At 35.7% G+C, this 24174-nt stretch overlaps 1 protein-coding gene across 3 annotated transcripts in view; it reads left to right on the top strand.

Moving 5' to 3' along the window:
- The first annotated feature begins 377 nt into the window (after positions 1 to 377).
- LOC110023015 (E3 ubiquitin protein ligase RIN2-like) overlaps positions 378 to 24174 on the top strand; it is a 38493-nt gene continuing 14696 nt past the window's right edge. The window contains exons 1-6 of one of the 3 annotated variants that reach the window (XM_020722220.1): positions 390 to 626; positions 738 to 985; positions 4955 to 5032; positions 10192 to 10278; positions 10374 to 10495; positions 22833 to 22929. In XM_020722220.1, coding sequence (XP_020577879.1) covers positions 779 to 985; positions 4955 to 5032; positions 10192 to 10278; positions 10374 to 10495; positions 22833 to 22929 — 591 coding nt within the window. In that variant the 5' untranslated portion in view covers positions 390 to 626; positions 738 to 778. Of the gene's footprint in view, positions 627 to 737; positions 986 to 4954; positions 5068 to 10191; positions 10279 to 10373; positions 10496 to 22832; positions 22930 to 24174 lie in introns of all 3 variants that reach the window. The other 2 variants (XM_020722228.1, XM_020722237.1) reach the window with 2 other exon arrangements.

Here is a 24174-nt window from a genome sequence, read left to right as displayed (position 1 = left end):
AGATTTCCGTCAAATAGAATTTATCAAATCATATAAATCCGTATTTGTCTTCTATGTCGGAGTTCACAATTGACGATGAAATAAATTCGACTTATAATCAGATTTAATAAATATAAATTTACGTCGAGAAAAAACAAAACACGAGAAAAAATGAAGATAACATTCAAAAATTCAATTTAAAGTGGCCTTGAATTTATTATTCAATCATTTGATATTTAATTGGATTTATGCAAAATTCATCACTAATTCCCATTACCAGCATGCTACCAAACACCAAAAGAGAAATTTTTAGTTCATGTTTATGCAAAATTCTAGAACAAATGTTGTCTTTTCTTCTTCCGAGACGGTGGCCTGTAGTTCCGTTTTCACCTTCCCCTCTTGTTTTCTTTCTCACTCGTGGAAAATTATTGTACGGAATTTTGACCTGACGCAGGACTGAAGAGGTGCCGGCGGATCAGAGCTAGTGCAGCCCTCAGTTTGAATTTTAGTACCAATGTTGGCTCCATCAGAGATCACCATCCTTCTCTTACCCGATTATAAATAGCGAGAAAGATGGAAAAGTATCCATTGAATATGCGTTCGTGTTTTGCAAGCAGAGCGCCGTGGAAGAAAGGGAAGCCGCCGAGGTAGGAGAGAGATATTGTTTTCGCTACCCAAACCTGGTTTGAAGTTGGATATGGGTTTGATTTACTGTTTTTTCTTTGATTGATTCTGTTCATGTGTCTGTTTCGTGGTAGAATTGAAGATCCGAGGTTGAAGAAGCTTCCAATCCGTCAAAATGAGCGCGCCTTGCGTGGCCGTTTCGGCGATTTTTACAATGCTGAGCTTAATCGGGCTGAGGTGGTGGATGTTCTCGTTGCTCGGGGGAAATGGTAGGGTGGATTTTGGGCATACTGTGGAGTTGCTCGTCCATTCGAAAATCGCCATTGCTTTGCTGTTGAATTTAGCAGTTAATGTGTATATTCTGGTTGCTCTTGCGCTCAAGGTAAGTTCGATTCCGACTGTAATTAATTGAAGTAGGGAAGCATGCCATCTTGGGAATTTTGCCTGATTTGCTTAGTAGAAAAGCGAGTATTTGAATCTTTATCATGATAGCCATTGGAGAACCTTTTGCCTGGAGTCATGTGCATCTTCTCCTGTGGTGTGTATGTTTAGTAAAAGCTTTCTTTCACATACTATGTAATTGATGCAACCTATTTTAGCTATTTTCATGTGAGTGGTTTTATGGTGAATTTAAGTTAAATTTTATTTTCCTCTTCATTTTTTTTTCTTTCTTTTATCTTAGATTTCGAATTTATTAAACTCTGTTGTTGATAAGAGTTAATGAATTTGGATGTACGTGATTTAGTAAAGCTCCTAAAGTTGTTACAGCGCCAGGACGCTCTGTGATTAAGAGAAAAGAGGGGTTTTTTCTTGATGAATATTCAACAACTTAGATTTCTGCCCTCACTTCCAGCCGTTGACTGATTACTGGTCTCTCCTCATCTCTCTTACCCGCCTTTCCTCTCCTCGAGGTCGATACCCCTTTACCTGTTCGCATCACAGTTGAGACTAGAGGATCAGTAACAACCCAAACTCTCACCCATCAAGTTCTTGTCCATTTTGGCCTAATGGTCTCACAATTTTGTCTTATTGGTGTAACTTCTTAGGAGGTCTCATCCTATCAGTGCTCTAACATGAGCAAACTTAATTTTAAAGTTTCAATCAAAATTACATGGTTTCACCAAAAATTGTCTCTAAGAGAGTTTTTTTTTTAATTTTAGTCAAGAGGTTTCATAATCTCCTCTGCTTAAGGAACTGACGTCCTTGTCAGTTCTCTTAACCCAGAATCAGTCACCAGCAAATATTTATATCTTCAAATTAGTATAATGCTCGAATATCATTTATAACAGCCTGAATTCTCACCCATCAAGATATTGTCCGCGGTTTTGCACTGTTGGTGTAATATTCTAGAAGGTCACCCATCTTAGGAGTGCTCCAACATGAACACATTTAAATTTGGAGTTTCTATCGAAATCATAGCATTATACCAAAAGATTTCTCAATGTTTAAGAGTTCAGATTTATTTTATTTGAAGAGTTTCACAAGATTAAATTTGAGTGGGCTGATGCACTTGTTGGGCCATCGTTAGGTTCAATGCAATCCAATCCAATTGCAACAGTGAATAAGACGTCCTGATCGCATTCTATGGTAGAGTTATTGAGGGGAGAATATGACTTATCTTCTGAGGAACTCTGTATTTATTTTATACCTATGTATTGCTATATATTTTTTCTTAGAAAAAAAATTATTATTTTTCACTCAATTCATTTATTATTAGTATTATTCTCCATCCAATCTGATTTTGCTTTAATCTCTATTTGATTAGATTTTGATTTTATGATGTTTTGAAATAAAATCATATATTCTTTTTTAGTATTATTAAAACTAGTGATATTTAATCTTATTTCGTATGTTTCTGTAATGAATGATTTGATTGCATGAGATGATACTCATGAGTGAAAGAAGGTGAAGAAACATTTAAATGATTTGGAATTAAATACATAGGTTGTTGATAATATTTGTATATATCATATGATTTAGATTAGTGAAATACATGACTAATATTAGATTTTTAAAAGGGCTACTAGATGCCTTTTGATCATCCTTTATTTTAATTAGCATGCGTGATGTATGGTCAAATTTGACGAAATCTGATCCTCATAAATTCCTTATGATTTAGACACAAGCATTAATTGTTTGTTGAATTTGAAAACATTAAACTTAATTCCATCATATATTTCTAGATAAATTATTTTCCTCAAAATAATCATTCTCTGTATTTTTGTTAATTTGGCATGGTTTTATTTCGATTTTATATTATTTAATGAGATTTGGTTTATTTATTGCTTTACTGTATGGCAAAGTCATTTTCTTTTTCTTAAGGAGGTGCTGTATCAATTTGCAGTTTGAGTTGAGCAAAAGAGTTTTTTTTTGTTACATGGTTCCATCATCTGCCTTACTATTACACTAGTGCAGAAAAACTTTAGGTTTGGCTCCTAGCTACGCAAATATGGTTTATTATTTTTATTTTTACCGAAACAAATATGATTGCTCTTCCTGACACGCGTGCAACACGAGCAAACTATTTATTATTATTTTTGTTTTATTTTTCATTAAACTGACTAGTTGTCGATTTATCTATACATGTTTTTATTGACAAAAAAATTAACTCTTACATTGATTTCGGGACTGAGAAGTCTTGAGTTTTTAGTGCTCTATTTTAGGCTGTTTGTCTTCTGCTTTGACTTTCAATATCTAATAATTTACTAGAATTAAAGTATGTAGGGCATGGACCTCTTCTTGACTTTTCAATTCAGAAGTAAAACGAGGCATGGACCAAATTTTTGGCGAATGAGATTGTATGTTTGATGTGAACTAATTTAACCACCGGTCAACCTTTCTTTTTTAATCTATGTATTATTTGAAGAAGTTGATGTTCTTGATCCTAGTTCTTTTTATGATGAAGATAAAAATTATAGAGTTTTGTATTGCGTTTTGGTAAATAATTATATCATGTGCATGCACAAAAAATAAATTGATAAATGATAGAAATAAAAAAAAAAAAGATAAAGTTTGGATGAATTTGAGAAGGACACAAATAGTAATTATAAACGACAGTACTAGTTAGATGGAATATGTTATAATTGTGGAAAGTAAGATCATTTGGCTAGCTTGTTTGGCCAACCTTTTTGCGTAGGAAAAAAAAAGGTAGAGATTAAGGGTGAGACAATGATGGTGCTTGCTTTTTTATTTTGTTTTTTACATGCACACAGAAACACACTCACCCCGTATATGCAAGGCCTTTAGCCCTGGACCTCTTGGTTAAAAGAAAAAACTCTCAATCACTGAGCCAAGGCGGCTTACACAAATATGCTGGTGGTTCATGATGTAGGGAAGCGAAGGGGCCTTGAGTTTTAGACACTTAATTAGTTGCTCAATTCAATAGCGGTAGTTCAACTATAGTTGTTGTCTAGATTTAGAAGATAGGTCGGGCTGGGATGGGCTAGTTTGAAGTGTTGGAAGGGTTACAGACGGTGGAAAAGAGATTCTTGAGGGAAAAGGGATTAGGGTTTGTCTATGGAGTGGGTGATAGTTGGCTGCTATGGAGAGAGTTTTAGGGCTGTGGGCTGCTGTATAAGAGGGAAAATAAGGGGAGGAAAAATGGGAGAAGTGCAGGTTACTTGATAGAAAATGTTAAGCAAAACTTCTTTGATAAGTTGACCACCAAGCTTTGGTAGAAGTTGTAAGAAAGCAATTGTAATTTTTTTCTTCAATAATAGTAAAACTAAGGATTACAACTTTGCTTTTATAGGACTAAGACACTTTCAATAATATTGATTATTTGAGGAGGGGGTGATGGTTGGTGGTCATGGAGAGGGGGATGAGGGTTGAAAATAAAGTGGAGAAGGCATGCTGCCTAAGATAGAAAAGAGTTCACCATGTTCTTTGGTAAGCCAACGACCAAGTCTTGGACAAAATTGCTAGCAAGAAAGTTATTCAATAATAATCCTACTAAGAATTACAACCATACTTTGGCTTGATGTAGTGCTTTACTTTGAGAACATGTCATATGACTATGTGTATGCCTTGCATCAGTTGGGATTTTTCAGCTTATGCATTCTTTTGTTGCTAATGTTACTTCATTTTTTGTTATAAGTTTTGGTTATGAGTGAATGATTGATTTTGGATGTTCTAAGTAACTCATTTTCTATAAGAAGTGCTTTGATATTTTGCATGCTTATTTTGTTTTGGATGTGATTGCTATTGATTTTTTATTTTTTGTTGATTGCTATAGAATATGAATTTTATTTTCTACATCAGGTTGCCCAACATCCCTTGTCATTTTGTTGTTTCTTTCTAGCATGTTATTGACATTTTTTTGTCATTTAATTAGTTATTCATTTAATTTCAGGCAATATTCTTTGAGCAAATATATCTTTCAGAGTATCAAAAAGTGTTGGAACAACATGTTGATTATGTTCTTTACAAGGTGATTATTCTTTTCCTTCCTCCCCCCAAAAAAAGGTGATTATCCTTTTATTAATGTCATTTTTGGTCACTTGAGATTGCTTCTTGTTTATTCTTTTGTGTCACAATTTGATTGGAGAATTTAGTAACTCATAGGTTAAATGGCAGTCTAGTTCATGAACTTCGAGCACAAAAGTCAATTAACACGCTATCTTTAATACATATTTGCATTCATTTTTTTTGCTAGCATTTATATGCTTATGTAATGTACTTTAGAAGTGAGGTTTTCTGCATCTACTCCAAGCAAAAATGACATCATTTTTTATTTACAGCAATAAGGAATTATTTTTCCTCAAATTTTAATTCGAAGAACTTAAACTACTCAGTGGAAATATTGCATTTTTCTAATTTTTTTTTTATATAACTGATGCTATTACAATTGTCAAAGTGGACCTTTAGGTCCTTGTAGTTTTAGTTCACATCTTTCATGGCAAAGGAAATAGGTTTAAAAAGCATTTTTATAGTAATGGAACTCAATATCTTGTAAATAATTAAGAAAAGTTATTTAGTTTTGTGAATTTGTTTGATGACAGATCTCTCATCCTTAGAAGCAGGTACTAAAGAATACGCTTGAGCACCTATGTTGCTTTTTGGCAAGACTTGATTAACTAGAGAGAAATATAGCTTGGGTCAGACCCTATATGTTATGTGTAAATATGTTTAATGAGGGAGGTTATTTTTTGCTAAAATTATTATCGAAACTTCTCTCTATTACCACTGATTCACTTGCGATATTGAGGTCTGTGATGTGGTATATTCAAATCCCTAATGAAACCTATTACTGGTAATCATACAGACGAATCGATGGATCAAAACAATGATAGCATTATATTATATTTTAGTTATGCAATGACATGATTTGTCTTTGTTGTTGATATCTATTGCGAACTCTAAAAAATTTCAACACCCCAGACCCTCTGTTTTTGTTGTGTTGAGAGAGCTTTAAGCGTCCAACTTTTGAGAAGACAAATTAGATTATAGATAAGACACTATCTAGAGATTTCACCTACGTTTTTGTAATGACTTTTTGATATGGGGTTTTGCTTTGATTAATCAATTGTACTCTTATGGTTCACAACTCAAATGATATATAGTCGTTGCGGTGCATACGGGCTGCGATCGTAATTATAATATAATGGTGTCATTTGGTGGTAAACACCCGATCAAAAGGTTCTGGTTATAACTGTTATTTTATGGTGTCATTTGACAACAAAACCACGTGAACAGAGTACTTTGGTCACGTCCTTACTGACATGACATTACTTTGAGTGTGAATATAATGTTATATTTGATGTGAAAATCATTATGTGTGAGTTGAAGTCAATAAAAAAAATTGTTACTCTTGACAAATTGTTGTGGATGGTGGACGAAATTTGATTTAAGTTTTTTATGATTAATTTTACTTAAATATTTTTGCTTGTTATTTTGAAATCTTGTTTTTAAGAATTAACATCTCTAGTTGAAATATTATATCAACTCTGTCATCATCGGAGATTTGAATGCTTGATTTGAACCCTATCAACTTTACAGCTTGCTTGTAAGAGATTAGATTCACCATTAACACTTGATGAAACATGAACGTTGTCAACTCTATCATGCATACAGAGGATTAAGTTTATACATATATGTATTATTTGAATTTATTGAAATAAACTTCGAATAGATCTCTCCAATTGAAAACTTCTATCAACTTGGCCATCATCGGAGATTTAATTGAGTGATTTGAACTCTGTAGACTTTACTTCTTGCTCGTAAAAGATCGGGCTGAATATTAACATATGTTTGAATTTTAACATTGTCAACTTTGCTCTACTTACAAAAAATCAAATTCATAATTGATACATTAATTGACATTGAACCTTATCAACTCTATTTTGTTTATAGTGGATCGAGTTCATAGTTTATATCATTTGAATTTATTCAAATATATTTTAAAACTTAATCTTGAAAATACATCCCTCCGATTGAAATATTTTTTCATCTCAATCATCATTGAGGATTTGACATTTAAAACATTTATGCTTAAGATTTATTTGAAATTTGTCAATTTTGATATCTTTAATATATTAATAATGTCAACTCAAGTCCTGATTAGGAGGAGCATCATACTAGATAATTTGGACTTAGTAACTTGTTATATTAACTATTTAGACGTTATTTTAAAATTACCAAATTCATCAATTTCAGTTCTTAAGAGAATGATGATCAAACTAGTTGGATGAAACTTACAACATTGACTTATAGACAAGGAAACCTAATTGATTATTTTTAAATATGAACTATTAGAGTGTAAGTTTGATTTTAACCCGCACAATATTCCTAAGCTATTCATTAAAACATTTAGAACTCTAGCTAGAGCATATGCAGGTAAATTAGAATTAATTTTGAGATTATACAAATATATTGGATCACATTGTGACATGTCCTTCAAATTACAACATTTTCCATCTGCACATAATTTAACAGCACTTGGATAATTAATTGAAAGGTCATGGTTTACTCGCACATATTTTAAGACAATTTTTTTTAGTTGAAGCATAACCTTCATTGAAAGTGCATGCAAAATTATATTTTTAGGCTTTAAAAAGAACACCTCCCGTCTACTTGCAAATTAGAATTGCAGGTCTTACAACAAAAATACATATTAAGTCATAGTTTAGCATTTATAAATGATAATTATGTGATTTAATTTAGCCCGAAGTTATGTATTAAAATGGATCACATACAAAGACTTTTGCATTAAGATGTAGATTTTTATTTGTTCACTTTTCAAATATAATCAAATTTGAGCTAAAGAGAAGTCCAATTATATTAACTAACTAGTCCTTCAATTTTTCATGAATCTCGTGCAAGTCTCAAGCACCTTTAGGGGCTGTTTGGGGGAAGTTTATAAGTGTGAGTGACATTTTCAAAACGCCGCATCACCATTTGAAAAACACGTTTCGGCTGTTTATTCGAAATCGCGGTTGGGTTCTTACACCAAACACAGACCACGGGTTGAACCCCACGGGCCACCCATGGGTCGCGTTTCAGGACAAGCTGCCCCAAACACACTCCTAATTTATTCTTTTGAAATGATTTCAACCGTATTTTAAGTGTAACATTCATGTTTTTTTTAATGTTATGTCATTTTTAAAGTCCAAATAATTTATGTTTTTATATTATTTGTAAATCTAAATTCATCTGAAATTTTGACAGGCTCTTGACGTTGCCCCCGTTTAGGGGGCTACACTTAGGTGTCTAGCTCGCCTAATTGTCTATAAGACGCACTGATTATGTAGTGAGATGCTGATACTAAAATCGGAAGTGATTTTCCAATCCATCAATTTATAAGACGCACATGATCTTATATTTAACCTCTATTAAAACATGAAAACACAATTTCTTATATAATTCTCTCTGGCGCGCGCTTTATATCTATATCCCCTTGATTTATATGCATATATACAAAAAATATATATGTAGTATGGTTTATATATATATATATATATATATATATATATATATTGTTGAGAAAAAACTACTACGTCCTTAACGGCTAATCCAAGTAAAATTAATTATTAGAATCTCAGACATAGAATCAAGATTGAATGAATGGCTAGGATTCAATCAAGCAAGAATCTCAATGATTTTGAATAAAAAAATATATATATATAGCAAGGGCCTGGGCCTGGGACGACTGGGATGAACAAGGGGGTTTGACTTTTGTTGGGCTTGGCTCGGTAGGAGCGGAACGAGAGAAAGATGGGATTTTCGGAGATCGCTGCACTCTGCTCTCCCGCTGTTGCTTTTCCCGCTCGCTTGTGGCTCTCGGTTTGGCGAACAGGAGGAGGCCATGGCTTTGGATCAGAAGGAGGGACGGAGCAGGGAGAAAAAACGGGATTTTCGAAGGTCTTTGTACGCCTTGATTACGTCGTTGCTTTTCCATCCAATCCAAGGGCACGTTAAAGAGTTTTGGAGTTCTGTTTGCTGCGATTCCGTTATGACTCTTCTCTGGCGCCGAAGGATTAGAAGACGGGAATCCCGTTGTTGCTCTGCTGCGGCTTCTCCGTCACACAAACACCATGGCATATGCTGCAACCTTCATTCTTGCCATATTTATCGACACATCATGAGTTTTTTTAAACAATCTTTGCTTGTGACCACTGTAGCTGCATCAAGGTATGTACCAACATTTGCATTGCCGCAACAATCGCCACTTCATGAGAAAATTTTCTCTTTGGACACAATTGCCATTGAAATTATGACTTTCACCATGGTTGTTTCCCTCAAATTTTGAGTCACACTCATATCCCTCAAGTTTTATGCCACAACTATCATTTGTTAGAGCTCTGTTGCAGTTATGTTCCGAAAATAGTATGCTACCAAACACCCCTTAAGATTTGTGTCACAATCTTCTTGTTTAATACTTATGCCGTAGTTGCCACGAAGCGATTCTCTCTTAAGCCTTCTGCAATTGTTATCTTCTTAAGGCTTGTACCATAGTTGTAACAAATCAAGCTCTCATCCATCGTTATATTGTCCACTCTGGCCTTATGGCTTCACTGTTTTGTTTCACTGGTGTAACTTCTCACTAGTGAACCTATAAGCACAAAGTTTTTTTTAAGTTCCTGATCAAATTCCAACAATTACACCAAACAATACCTTGATGTTTAAGAGTTCAATTTTATTCTCCTTTAGGAGTTTCACATTTTGTAACAACCCAAACCCTTATTCATCGAGATATTGTCCATTTTGGCCTATTGTCCTCACAATTTGGTCCAATTGGTCTAACTTTCTAGGAAGTCACCAATCCTAAGAGTTTTCCCGCATGAGCATTTCTAAGTTTGGAGTTTTTTATGAAGTTTCTATAGTTACGCTAAAAGATGCCTCAATGTTTTTTCACAATCTCGGTCACTTAAGTAACTAACCTCCTCATCATTTTTCTTAACCCAAAATCATTCACAAATTTTTTTATCTTCAAATCTGTGTATTGCTTTGACATCATTTGTAACAACCTATATGATTTTGAAATTGGGCTTTGCCTTAACTGATTTTTTTAGTGAAAATGCTTTGACAATTTTCTAATTATGATTTCGTGAGCACCTTCCATATTGTTATTCATCCACTGTTTTTCATCAGGGAACTTTACTTCCATTGGTTGTTCCGCCTACTATATCACAAATGGTACTCTGGTCAATTTGGCTGGTTGTTCTTTGTTCCTTCAAGGTAAAATTTGCTAAGCTTATACATTCCACTTTTTATAGCTTTTAATGAATGTAAGAATTTATTTACAGGCTATATTTTTTATTTTCTATCCACAGATATTTCAGTCACTTGTCAATGCACGGTTAGAACTGTTGTACATATCCCCTACAGTAACACTGAGCAAATACTTTCGTTTATATTCCGCTTTAGTGCTGGTGCTAGCTGCCGATTTGTTTTGGTAATGTAGCCTTAATTTTATTGGAAGTGCAGGTGGAATGGCTTAGATGTTCTTTTTCTTCATTATAATTCCAACAACATCCGTTATTTCCTTTTTTTTTTTTGAAAAGTTTTGCAGTCCACTAATATTATATGTTTACAAATTTAATGATGCTGCTCGCAACAGGATGAACATTTTCATCATATTGGAAAATTGCTCGTCTGCAGCTCTCCTAGTTAAAACCATGCCTTTGATGCCCAAAATTGCTTGGATGTTAAAGATTTAATTTTCTATCTAGTAGAACCTCAAAATTTAGGAGTATGCTGTGATTTTAGTCACTCAATCGTGTTTCATTTGTATAGGGGCTTGTTTTGTGTGGGAGTTGTGGTGGATAAAATAATTTATTAGAATTATGTGAAAATATGAGTATAAAAAATTCAGTTTCTGTATCATTGCCATATAGCCAGCATTCCAATGCATAATGGTTTCAAAGAGGTGTTTTTAAAAACAAAATAGGAAAGAAAACGAAAGAAATATGGGGGAGAGAAAGGAGAAGTATGTGTTGTTAATTGTTATACTGTTTTTGTTATTTTGACCCCCAATTATTGAACTAAGGTAAAAGGGCATTTTTGTAATGTGGTACCGCTCACTGACCACATCTCACCTACCGTTCACCTACCGCTCACCTACCGCTCACCTACCTCTCACCTACCACTCTCTTGCTTCTATAAATAGAGAGGGTGTGAGGCTTAGGAGAGCAAGGGAAGAGATCTTAAGCTACCACGAAGGAGGAGAGAATAGCTAGAGAGCTAGAGAGGAGGAGAGCATCTTTAGGCCTTGTATCAAAGTGTTGTTTGAGATGGAGGTCATAGAAGGAAGATGGGGGCTCATCTCTATGTATAAGCTATGTATTCTCCATTTCTTTTGTCTTAGTGAACTATTTGATTGATTCCCTTCCGTGGACGTAGATCCAGTTAGATTGAACCACTTAAACGATCTGTGTTTGCTTGTGTTCTTTTTCGTCTCATTTCTATGCCAGGAAGTACATATCTTACAACAATTGGCTCCGTCTGTGGGAAGATCCATACTTCTTGGCTAGAGGTGTCCGCGTACGAAGAATAGGAGCTTGACATTCACGAACGGAGGAGCAAACTGATCGCATCGCAGGCAGTCAAATCGCGTCAGATTCGGTGAGCAGTGGAAGCTTTGATCGACTGGATTCGCACCGCAGGTTGTGCGGTTCGGCGAGACGGAGGAGGAACAATCATCGAGAGAGGGCCAAAAATTTGCGACAGGGCTGCCAACAGAGGATTTCAGACTTTCGAGCAGCTCGGCCAGAGGGAAGAGATGGAGATCGCGCAGAGAATGGTTAGGGGAGTTCCCTGTTCGGGAGTTCGTGAAGCAGGAGGACCTGAGTAGTTTGGCGAGGCGCGGCGGCTCTGGAGAGGCAGAGAGGCAGTTATTATCGTGTGAGAGGCAGAGGAGGAATTCTTGATTTGTTCCGCTAGACGCAGAGGAGTGTCTGCGGGAAGGAGGCGCGAGCACAAATTAGGAAGTTTTCTCCGGTGACCAGGTGTGATCTTTGTCAGAAGGGATCAGAGCTCTCTGTTCGGTTGGCAAAGGCAGTGGAGTTCACGGGGAGAAGCCTAGTTCTTGGAAGGGCAGCAGGTAGATATCATTGGAAGAAATTCTAGCCACGACAATGAGTTCCGTCAAATTCGACATTGAGAAATTCAACGGGAAGAACGACTTCGGCCTATGGAGAGTAAATATGAGAGCTCTATTGATTCAACAGGGTGTTGCAGAAGCTTTGCAAGGGTCGGCGGCATTGTCGGCCGACATGACCGAGAAGGAGAAGATCGGCATGCTGGACAAGGCTCACAGTTTGATAATCTTGAGCCTGAGCGACAAAGTTCTAAGGGAGGTGTCGAGGGAGACAACAGTTCAAGCACTTTGGGCCAAACTCGAGGTACTCTACCCGACAAAGTCTCTGGCTAATAGGCTCTTTCTGAAGCAGCGCCTATACTCCTTCAAAATGCATGAAGACAAATCTGTCTCAGAGCAGATCTACGAGTTCAACAAGATCATCGACGACCTCGAGAACATCGACGTCAAGATGGACGATGAGGACAAGACATTATTGTTGCTAAACTCTATTCTTAAGAGCTACGAGCATTTCAAGGATGCGATGCTCTATGGAAGGGTGCAAACTATTACTCTGGAGGAGGTTCAATCTCTGATTAGAGCCAAAAAACTTTAGATGAAGCATGATAGAGATAAGGAAGTCAGCGGAGATAGTCTTATTATCAGAGGAAGATCAAACAGAAAAGATTCAAGAAATGGTCAGTACAATTCAAGTTCAAGCAAGGATGATGGGAATGAGTCATTAAGGGGATCTTTCAAGTGCTATCATTGTCATAAGGACGGTCATTTCAAGAGGAACTGCTTAGACAGGAAGAATAAGTACCAAGAAGAGCCAGAAGAATCAGGAGAAACAAGTGTAGCCTCTGATGACTACGATTCTGCTGAGGCCCTGGTGATCACAGAATCTGAATCCAGTAAGGAGTGGATCCTTGACTCAGGGTATTCTTTCCACATGTGTCCTCACAAAGACTGGTTCGAGACACCGCAACATGAAAATGATGGGTCCTATCTACTGGGAGACAATAAAGCTCACAGGGTTGTTGGAAGTGGATCAATCAGGATAAGGATGTTTGATGGGTACCAGAGCTCAAAAGAAATTTGATTTCTTTAGGTATGCTGGAGTCAAGAGGATGCTCGTTCAAGGCAGAGAATGACTGCATCAAAGTAACCAAAGGCCCTCGTGTCGTCATACAAGGAGTCAGAAAAAAAGGGTTGTACTCTCTTATCGGAAGAATCGTGATTGCTAAGTCCATGTATTGTTTGGACTTAGCAAACTCAAGCAAGGGCTGAGGGCTCCTCAGGGGCGATGTGGAGGGAATCTTTAATTTGAAGCTTCTTAATTGAGGGTCAAGGTGGAGAATTGTTATTTTGACCTCCAATTATTGAACTAAGGTAAAAGGACATTTTTGTAATGTGGTACCGCTCACCTACCACATCTCACCTACCGCTCACCTACCGCTCACCTACCTCCCACCTACCACTCTCTTGCTTCTATAAATAGAGAGGGTGTGAGACTTAGGAGAGCAAGGGAAAAGATCTTAAGCTACCACGAAGGAGGAGATAATAGCTAGAGAGCTAGAGAGGAGGAGAGCATCTTGAGGCCTTGTATCAAGGTGTCGCTTGAGAGGGAGGTCATAGAAGGAAGATGAGGGCTCATCTCTATGTATAAGCTATGTATTCTCCATTTCTTTTGCCTTAGTGAACTATTTGATTGATTCCCTTCTGTGGACATAGATTCAGTTGGATTGAACCATGTAAACGATCTGTGTTTGCTTGTGTTCTTTTTCGTCTTATTTCTATGCCAGGAAGTACATATCTCACAACAGTTTTGCAGTAACATTTCATTGTTTAAAATAATAAAATTAAAGAATGAAGCAAAAAAGAAAAAAAAATTATTCATTTGATTTTTATTTTTCAAATACCTAGTGATAAATAGACTGTGTTGGTGTTGGTTGATTGAGAGGCGGCACATATGAATTGCAACACCTGACTTTTAATATGTAGCATGTACTCTTTGAACATGGAGGAAAAATTCCCTCTATGTTATTTGTTTAATTCCTGTGCTTAAAAATAATAAAGGGGAGATTATCCTTAACTAAGAAGTTACAAGATCGTAATGTTAATGATTTTGCAATTAAACTTTCTATTTCATTCAATATATGTTTTTAAATAGGTGCTGCAATATTTAACAAATAAATTCCATAAAACCCTCTTATTATACCTAACTCACAATGCTCCCCCAGATGGGCGAAAGATATTAACTAAGCCCATCTTGTCACATAATCTACCTAGCTCCACTGAATTAAGCTCTTTTGTGAGGCAGTCGTCCACCTGCTCTCGAGTAGCTACACGACTTAGTTCCAACAATTCGTTATTTAGCTTCTACTTGATTAAGAATCTATTAATTTCCAAATGTTTAGTTTTATCGTGTTGCACCAGGTTGTTAGCAATGTTGATTGTCGACTTGTTGTCACAACACTTCATTTGAGTTCTCCGGTCTACTTTGAGTTCAACCAACAAGGCTTTCAGTCACATCATCTCAGCAACAACTAATGCCACGACTCTATATTCTGCCTCTGTTGTTGATCTTGCTACAACTGATTGTTTTTTGCTATTCCGCGAGACGAAGTTTTGGCCTAAAAACATGCAGTATCCTGATGTGGATCGTCTGTCATCAGCACAACTTGCTCAGTCAGAATCACAAAAGCCTTCAAAATTTACATGTCTATTCTTTCTGAATATCAACCCTTTTCTCTGGTGGACTCTTCAGATACCTTAGAATCTGATACATTGCATGCGTATGACCCTTCCTTGGACCATGCATATAGCGACTCACCACACTTACTGCAAAAGACATATAAGGTCGAGTGTGGCACAGATAGGTCAGGCGGCCCACCAGCCTATTGGACCTCTTACGATCAATCGATTCACCTGTCTCTGTCATGGGCTTGAACTTCTGATTAGTTGATTCATCCCACATTACAGGACATGACATTGCTCTCACTTGCTCAACTCCATCACCAATACTACTTACTCTCTCTTGACTAATATTTCCAGTGTTTGTTGAGTCATCGACAGGTGAATTAACCTCCAAAGTATAGTATAGTTTAAACTCTCTGAATGACACATCCATATTCACCAAGAGTCTCTTCTCAATCGGGCTCCTCTCCAGCAAACATAACATTTTTTATTAGTAGAATAACTCACAAACACACATTTAACAGCTCTGGGATCCAACTTCCCTACAGATGGTCTGTTATCTTTCACAAAGTATACACATCCAAATATTCTCAATTGAAGGATCCCATTAGTCTCTTTTCAATATCTGACAAGGAGACTTCCACTCCAACACTCTTGAGGCTATCCTGTTAATCACTTGAGCGGTTGTCAACATTATTTGCTCCCATAAATGTTGTGGGATGTTCATTGTCATCATCATGCTCCGGGCTATCTCTAGAAGATATCAATCCTTGTTATCTACTACTCTAATCTATGCTAGTGTATATGGACATGTGGTTTAGTGTTGTATCCCTTGAGCTGGTAGGTAGTCCCAAAATGCTTTGTTGATATATACTGTCCTATTATCAGATCTCAGTGCTTTCACAACAGTCCAATATTGGGTCTAGATTGACTTTTGGAAATCTTTAAAGCAAACTGCCAAAACTGCCACCTCACTCTTCTGTTTCATCAAAAATATAGTTAGGTAACACGAGAAAAACAATCAATAAACGTAACAAAATAACGATAACCATTCATAGAACTAGTAGGACAATGTCCCCTTACATCAGAATGTATCAAATGCACTAAAGTTCCTATTCTCAAAACTAACATAAAAGCTCATGCGAGCTTACCAAGCTCACAAGAATCACACACCAATTTCTCCTTATTTGTTTTTTCATACAAGGATGAATACAAACGACTCAATAGGCTGAACGAAGAGTGTCTCATGCGCCTGTGATGTAATAGCAGTACATTTTTCACACTCTTCTCAGATTCTCCCGCTCCAGCATTCTCAACCATGGATGCCAATGCTGATTCCATTCTCTCTCTATCCAAGTACCAAAGTTCACTATGCCACGTGTCAATCCCATGTTTCTGTATAGTCCCCTACTCTTGAAAGATCATATTTGGAATGTCAAATGAAACAACACATTTTAGTTGGAATATGATGATATTAATGAATAAAAGGTTCGCTGGAAAGGAAGAAACATGCAAAACATCAAACAAAATCATATAATTGATACATCTCACTGTACTCTTAACAGTCACGGACTATGTTGTACTATCAACGGTCGGAATGCTCCGCTCCCTGAAACTGCTAGGTGAGTATAATAAGATAATTCACTAGCGACACCTGTCATATGTCGAGATGCACGAGAATGTACTATCAAATCTGATGAACTTGTGGTGAATATAGAGTTAAGAGCATGTGCATCACAAGCACCTTTGGCTGAGGGAGCATAATTAGCAGTGTTTCTCTTAGATGACGATAAAGTAGATGCATCCCCAATGATACTCATCGATAGTGGCCACCCTTGTCTCTCTCTCGTTTTTCGTTACCATCAGATTTGCCCGGTAGCCCCATCTTTTACCCCTTTTGCCCCCAAGATTACTACCACGACCTCTAGAATGTCCACGTCAAACAGTCTCTCTCTCCTTGGGTAGATTTGGACATGTCTTGCTCAGATGTCTCACTTCTCCGCAGTTGTAGCGCCCGCGGGTCTCCTATGAGCACCCGTCCTACCTGAGCTCGAGACAGCCAAAACTAATCACTTTCCTGGAAGTCTACTCGGCTGAGTCGGAAAACGTGCTGAGATAGTGGCACCTGTTAAAACACTAGATCCCTGTATGAATCTGTTCAAGTCCTTCAGAACTTCATGATCCATCTTGCCCAGAAGTTCCAATCTCTTACCTCCGCTTTATCTCCGTCGCCTGACATTCTCAATCACAAAGATTTAGTTTATATCCTACAGATCGCACACAACTTCCTTCCCACAAGTTCATTTGATCCGCTTTGCCTTAGTCCAGACAAAGTCGCAACCCACCTCTTTGTCCCGCATGCCAAACCATCTTTCGCTTCCCTGCCGTCAGTGAAACTTCAGAAACAAAGGCTCTGCTTCTTGACTTCCTCACTCTTTGGTCGCAATTCTAAGTTGTTTTTCATGGCGAGCAATGACAGGACTGCTGCGTACGAAAAACCATCAGACGAAGCCCTTCCTGATTGAACTCCTCTACCGCGATCCCTTAGTTGCCTTCCCAGCGAGCCGCGTGCAAGGATTCACGCCGCAAACCACGATCCCGTAGTTGCCTTCTCAGCGACTTTATCGCGAGGGTTCTCTGTTGCAATCCCTTAGTTGCCTTCCCAACGAGCCGCAATCCTCTTGTTGCCATCCTAGAGAGATTTGCGATCCCCTAGCTGGGAACGATGCCTTCCCAACAAGCTCTGATCGTGGTTGCTTCGCGACAACAAAGTGGAAGAAAGAAGAAAACGGAGTTCCGGGTGTCTTCACCAACAATGCCTATCACAATCCCAACAATCGAGCAGCTGACCGGAAGGTTAGGGCTCTCATACCAAACTAAATTATTTTGCAATTAAACTTGCTATTTCATTTTAAATAGGTGTTGTAATGTTTAAAAAATATACTCAATAAAATCCTCTAATTACACATAACTTACAACAGGAAGTATATTTTTCTACTATAGAACTTTCTAATGATAACCTTTTTCGCTCTAGTTTTTTCTTATGATAGCTCTCCCCAATGAAATTGCAGCTCTATGTTAGTAAGCTCTTGTTAGTTTTAAATATTACAAGAATAAAGTGGCCCCAGATTTTTGATAAAGATATTAGCTGATTGTTCTTAACTAGGGGTGTGCAGAGTGATAATCTTCTTTGAGAATGCATCTTTGACATCATGGCAATCCACTTTAATTTTTTTGGTTCTCTCGTGGAAGCTAAGGTTGATTGCAGAGAAAATAACTACTTAATTATCACAGTTAAAGATCATAGATTGTGTGACAGAGAATCCATATTGTTCAATTAGAGTTGTAACATCAATAATCTTTTTTTGAGTACGGAATAACCCTAAAAGGTGCGTAGAATAACTGATAGAGAGAGTTTATTATAGCTTGGGTGAGAAGAATGAACAAAACAAATATAGCCAAAGATGTGAAGGGTTAAGTGAAATGGATATTTATGATGATAAATAATGTAGAATGGAGTGGCATTTTTCAGAACTATTGGTAAAAGTTGATAAATTGCCAATTAATAAAAATAATCCCCTCAAAATTGGCATGGAGCATGTACAATAAGCATTAAGTTGTGAGTGCATAAAGAGGATGATAATGCTTACATTTGACAGACACATAATTGATTTATAATGTCATTCTTGATGTTTAAAGAGCAACATGAGGATCAGGCAGTATCGCTGTGAATATTGATTTGAAAGGAAAATTATACCTTCCTTTCTTGATGGTAATTTGAACATCTATAAGCCTTTAGATTAACTTTTCAGCAGATAAAGTCAAAGTAATCTGGTATGCTCATCACTAAATGAGATGAAGTAATAGAAACCTAGGTCTGGCTACCATCGGACTTGGCTTCGTATGTTGCAGTGAATTGAACAAAAGATGAATTGTTATGCGAAGATGAATACATGGAAATGACACATGATGTTTTCTTATTAATTGGCACCACATTTAAATTTTGAAACGGAGGATGACACATGGGTGAAGTTTCAAAATAGCGAGGAGGGTGAACTAGATTGATTAACCCATAACATAAAAAGATAAGATCAAAATTTCTTTAATATTTACCTCAATTTTTGCATACAATATTGACTCAAAAATAAAAGATTTTTAACCTTTTTTCTTATTGTTATTTTCTTTCTTTTATTATTATTCCTATCTTCCTAGTTCTATTTTCAAATTAACAAGGAAAAGAAAATCAAATTAGATAGAAAGGGAAAAGAAAAAGATCTGTAGATTGGGCTCTTTGTCTCCGGGGTATATATTCTTTTTTTGTTCTTATTTTTCTATAATTTTAGAATTTTTTACTTCTTAGATTCTTCTTATGATTTTTAATCACAGTACAGTCTAAAAGTTTAAAAAGTATAAAAAGTCTATAAAAAAGTCTATCTTCTTTTATATTATTTAAAATAGAAAAAATATAAAGTAAAAGTATAGACAGTGCATAGTATATAATAATACTAGACTATAATATTAGATTATTAGAATTATCTCTTAGAATAATTAGAAGAATAATAATTCTATTATTATAATTTATTATAATTTATTCTAGTTAGAATTTCTACTATTTTCTTATAAAGAGTATTTTACTATAAGAGAAAAAATAGACTATATACAACATACACACATACGCCGTTCTGACCATATTGCACTATGTATCATTTCATAACACAAGAAAAGCCTCTCTTTTTTGGTTAAAGTAGAAATGTATTGAAATAGCAGAATTACAAGGATATTTAGATTGAAAAAAGAGAGATTTTGGCAACAAAACTTCCTATATCCGCTACTCCTTCAGGAGTATATTTACTCACTTTGACATATCATTCACATTCTAGTATTCATAGGTTACTTCATATGCTGCCTGTTGATGCCTTGGATACAGGTTAATGCTAACATGCTGAATTGCTGATACATTGCTTGCAATATTTTAAACACTTATAATATTAATGCTAAAAGAATAATAATAATAATAATAATAAATTATGAAATGTCATGTCATGTCATGTGAGATAGGTTGACAAATTATGATGATCTATGCAAGGAGAGAAACATTCTTTTTAGATGAATCTTAATATGGAAAGAGTTTTTGACTCTCAATAATTGTCATACATCTTGGAGTACTCTTATTTTTATTGGAGGCTATTTATAATTATGATGTTGGCACAAATCTAAATCTTATGAACTATGATAATGGGTTTGAGCTAAGTAAAGGTCATATGATATGTAAATGTGTTAAAATTTAAACATACATTATATGATAACTTAAGACTAACAAAAATGAGAATAAAAAAGTAAAATAATTATTTTCATACTAGCATCTGGCTAGCATAGTGTATTAAAGATTAGATATCGGATAATTGTATTTTATTTATTTGTAGACATTTTTTATTATTGTTTATGATTTTGTTCTTTACATCCTTAGTTATCAAAACATGCCTTTATCTAGAGTTACATCACTTAGCTAGTTATATTTAAAATTATTAATACTTATGTTAGCACAAATCATCAATACATATATTTTTCTACTTTCAATTTTATTTTAAACTATATATTAAAATTATTTTTCCTATCAATTTTTTAGCTCATTAGATATTTCCATGAATATTATTAAATAAGGGAAAAAAGCAAGTTAGGTAATTATAAGATAATCCAATTTTGTCTTGCATCGCAGTATTTTGATATGTATTTTTGGATGTATTGTAGAAAAAGGATGTGCCTGATGCAAATTAAATTTTTTTTGTGTATATTATATACTTATATAAAGTTTAGTAGAAGCCTTATAGTTTTTTTTTGACAATTTAAATTGTAGTTTTTTTTGTTATGTATAATATTGTCAAAGATGTGGAATACTAGCGTTATTTTTACCAGAGCTTAGAGAAGAGAATTAATTGACATTGATAATAGGAGGGAGAGAGGTCATCATAAGGGATAAAAGAGGTTACGAATTCCACATCATATGGATAAAGCATCAGAATCTAGAATTCAAGACGATAAAGACTGCTTGAATAAACCCAGAAGAAGACGCAGCATGAGATGCTGAGATAGTTGTTTAAGATTCTTAAAGTAGTCAATGATAGTCTTCTATGGAGTGTAATTAATTCAGAAAATATGGCAATAGGAGTAGGCAAGGCTGAACCAACTTTGGAAACATGCTGAGCTATGGAGGTTTAGTTGAATGTCTTCTTGCAAAGTTCATTAGGATGTTTAGTGCAACTACAATGTGAGCATGTTGAAAAGGTGTTACAGCTACTACTGTGTCTGCACCAATATGCAAAATGTCTATGATTCTCTTAATCACCCCTAGAATCAGCAAACAAGGTTGATTGTTCAGGAGTAAGAGGGCGAGAATAAAGAGTTCTGTGACATAGAATTTAAGAGAGAGCAGTGACAATATTAAAAACAATGGAGTCTGTCCTTAATGAGATTGCACATCATGCATAAAATAGTGCATGCAAGCTATAATTTTGCTAAAATGAATACTCGATTTTTTTTTCTAAATAGTTGGATCAGTTGTTAAGGGTCAGCACTGTGGTACTCTTCCCACTCTTCTCTTAATGCCCAATAGTGTGCCTTAATTTGCCTATCATTTTCCTAAATGGAAAAAAACCCTTAAAATTAGAAAGTGTAAATATGAGTGAGGTTTCTTTTATTTTGGAAGTACATGGAACGAAAAAAAAAATCCAATATACTTTTGATAGTGTTGAAACAGGACAATTGAGGCAATGATGGATTCATGGCTATTGGGCAACTAAATAAGAATATCATCATTAGATGCTTTTCATTTTAAATTCGACTGGCATTATTATTTGGAGGAGAGGCTCAAGAGGGAGTTTTTGTGAAAACAAATAAGGAAGTTAAAGACCATCGACTAAAAGAGATAAATGGTACCTTTTAATTTTTTATTCGTACTGATGGTTGAGGGTTTCATATCATTGATAAAAGAGTGAGAAGCCGGCATTGTTTGAAAAGGTAGAGGAGAATATGAGAGGCAACTTAGATTAGAAAGCTTGTGCACTTAGTCATGAGGTTGTCATACCTGAGCATTAAATGTTACTTTTATTTCAATATGATTTAAACTTCATTGAAAAAAAAATGGAGCCCGGAAGGAGGCTGATCACCTCTAAACATTTCATGTTGTGATTTCATGTCTGATATAAGCGATTCATTATTCACTTGTGAATTTTTATTGACTACCTTGCTATGTGATAACTACATGTTTGTTTCAGGTTCAATCCTTATAAATGTTTCTGTAAATTTCTCATTCTATATAAAAACATAAAGAGGTTTATAAATGAGGGAGGTTATTAGTTTTTTGGAAAATGGGTTAGGGGAATATAAAAGCACTTGACCAAGTTGTTGGCATGGTGGTATCAATCATTTCTACTCAGCAGGTGTGCTAGACATGGGGGTAGCAATCATTTCCAAAACTACGGTTTGAAGTTTGGCAAAAATAAGGACATTAATATGAAGGAATGGCAAAATTTAGAATGATAGAGTGAGAATGGTTGTATTACAAATGTAGTGGGAGCAAAATCTATCAGAGATAGTTACTAGAAATTGACTTTTGATTTCAGAATTATTCCATGATGCGGACAATATGCACCTATGTTGCCCGTAGAAAGGGATGTACCTAAGGAGCATGGATCAAAGTTTCTAAAAAAAACTGCATAAACTTGAGAGAAGAAACATTGTACTCAATAAGGGTACATGCAGAAGGATTCATAAAGCCAAGCCCAATTCATTAGCATAAGTTTAATGATGATGTTGATACAAGTATATCACTGACAAACTGTAGTGAATTTATGGATCAGATGTCTGTAAGATTTCCTAAAGCGGTTCTGCTTCTGAATCCATACCAAGCATAGATATCAGATATTTTTGATGCATGTTAAATGATATGGTTCTTTTTTCTGTTCTTCCTTTTTTTTTTCTTTTTGATCTTATACATGAGTTGGTTCTATTTTTTCAGGATAAGGTTGTGCATGGTAGCATATACGTTCTTTGGATCTACCTTGTTTTTGCTGTCATTCTTCGAGCCTCTCAATATAGCTTTCGAGACACTGTTGGTAATCTCAATTCCCTTGCTTCCTTTACTGATTCCTCGGTAAAACTTTTCCCTCTGTACAATCATTTTTCGAAGTTTTTGATATGGTTATTTCTTGCATTACGTGTCTTAGTAAATTGAGGCATTAAAAGGATGCTCTTTGCAGTACTTGAAAAACATGTACATCGCCTACCTTCCAATCTTAGTAATGCAATTTTTTAGGGATGATGGAGTTTCTGAATACTTGTAGTTTTGGTAGGTGATGGCTTCTGAAAACATTGTTCTTTTCCCTTCACTCTAATGTGGAAAGCAAATTTTCTCTGACCAAAATTACTCGTATTTCCATGTGTTTGAGGAAAGAATAACAAGATTGAGCCATTAAATAGTCTGTTCTATATCACTTTAGATAAATTTAGCGAAATCTGGCCACTTTTCCATTAACTTCAGTTTCAAAACACATTAGTAACCTATTAAGGGGCTTAGGGAGGCTCAAGTACTTAAATGTCCAGCACCAAATTGAATCTCTCTCTCTCTCTCTCTATATGTGTGTGTGTGTGTGTGTGTGTGTTTGTTTGTGTGTTGAATCTGTGTTCACATTCCTGTAGAAGGATAAACCACTGCCTTTTCATGAGGAAAGAAATTTTCTCCCTGATTTTTTAGGCTTAATTTCCATTTATATAGCAATGGGATATTGTCGGCGTTTAAAAAGGGGGGAGTTACGTTTGGGGGTCGCCCGTAAGAAGCTGTCGGTCGCCGGAATCGAAATCCCGTCACCCGCTTCGGAAGGACTTTTTAATTTACATATATATATATAATTTTAGAAAAATACGAAATCAAACTGACCTCATATTTTTCACAGTTTAAATGAAAGAGCGCTCTACCTCAAATCCTGTATCTACCCCGAAGAATAAACACAAGACCTGAGGATGAAGCTCGATCAAATAAACTAAGAAAGATATGACGTCCGTTTGGGTCTGCGAAACCATTTTATTTGCCGACAAGTTCCCCTATTTAATACAAATAATTAAATAGGGTTTATTTTAAGCTGGGTTCGGAAAAGCTCCCTATAAGGGCAAGCCCCTATAGTTAATTAAATCTCAAATGACCGAAGTCACCTAAGAAAACTCTCGATAAAAATCAGGGGATAATGTCTTCAAAGAGGTCAAAAGGATAGGACTTTACAACGAAATCGGACGAAGAGGTGTGAAGGGGAAAAGCTCAAATCTGGAACATTGTTAAGGAATCCAAATGAAGAGAAACTAGGGGA

This window comes from Phalaenopsis equestris, unplaced genomic scaffold, assembly GCF_001263595.1.
Source record: "Phalaenopsis equestris unplaced genomic scaffold, ASM126359v1 Scaffold000002, whole genome shotgun sequence".
NCBI lineage: Eukaryota > Viridiplantae > Streptophyta > Magnoliopsida > Asparagales > Orchidaceae > Phalaenopsis > Phalaenopsis equestris.
Note: the sequence above shows the minus strand (reverse complement) of the source record. Positions and strands in the feature narration are given on the sequence as shown.